Below are 935 nucleotides of genomic sequence, written 5' to 3'. Positions count from 1 at the left end.
ATTCTGGGGAGAGGGGACACCTAGTACCTCAGAACTGCTTGACCCCAGAGAACTTCCTGACAACATGGTACTTGGTCTGACACTGGACCACCCTTACCCCCTCTGTGCTCCCTTTCAGGAGCTGGCAGACCTGAAGCATGTGCACGGCAAGCTGAAGAAGCAGTTCCAGGAGAAAGTGGCAGAGTTGGCACACGCCAACCGGCGGGTGGAGCAACACGAGGCAGAGGTGAAAAAACTGCGTCTGAGGGTGGAAGAGCTCAAGAAGGAGCTGGCCCAGGCTGAGGATGAAGTGAGTACCCGCTGGGGCCCAAAGGGAGCCTGCAGACCTTGGCCGAGACAGGAGTGGGTCTATAGAGCCCACCTGTGTCGCTCTGTGCTGGGTCCCCAGTGTCTGGCATGAGCCTGACTCTCAGGAGGTGCCCACGGTAGAGTGGATGAATGGGCAAATGGATGGATGGTGGGATAGTGCGTGGGTAGAATGGTGGGAGGGATAATAGACAAAGTAGATGAGTAAATGAGTAGATGAATGGATGGATGTGTGATGACTGAATGGAAGGCTAGAAGGATGACTCCATGGGTGGATGAACAGAAGGATGAAGGAACAGATGGGCAGATGGCTGGGGAAAGAGGAGGGAGAAAGGGTGGATAGATGAGGTAACAACAAATGTCTGATGGGAGATTGGATGGATGGTTGATTATATGGCTATATAGGAAGATGGGTGACTGGGTGATTAAATGAGTGGAAACATGGACAACTGATTGATCAGTGGATGGAAGAATAGTGGACAGATGAAGGAAGGATAGTTAGATGAGCAGATAGTTACATGACTGGAAGAGTGGAAGGATACATGGATGGTCAGGGTGGACACTGGGAGAGTGGAAGGATACATGGATGGTCAGGGTGGACACTGGGAGAGTACAGGGATACATGGATG

General features: G+C 51.9%; 1 protein-coding gene across 1 annotated transcript in view; it reads left to right on the top strand.

Annotated features, from left to right (window-relative positions):
• The window catches only part of CCDC102A (coiled-coil domain containing 102A), a 16852-nt gene that overhangs the window by 12306 nt on the left and 3611 nt on the right, over positions 1-935 (top strand). The window contains exon 6 of the mRNA XM_007947486.2: positions 119-289. Coding sequence (XP_007945677.1) covers positions 119-289 — 171 coding nt within the window. The remainder of the gene's footprint in view (positions 1-118; positions 290-935) is intronic.

This window comes from Orycteropus afer, unplaced genomic scaffold (assembly GCF_000298275.1).
Source record: "Orycteropus afer afer isolate SDZICR_OR568_19922 unplaced genomic scaffold, OryAfe1.0 scaffold00009, whole genome shotgun sequence".
Taxonomy (NCBI): Eukaryota; Metazoa; Chordata; class Mammalia; order Tubulidentata; family Orycteropodidae; genus Orycteropus; species Orycteropus afer.
Note: the sequence above shows the minus strand (reverse complement) of the source record. Positions and strands in the feature narration are given on the sequence as shown.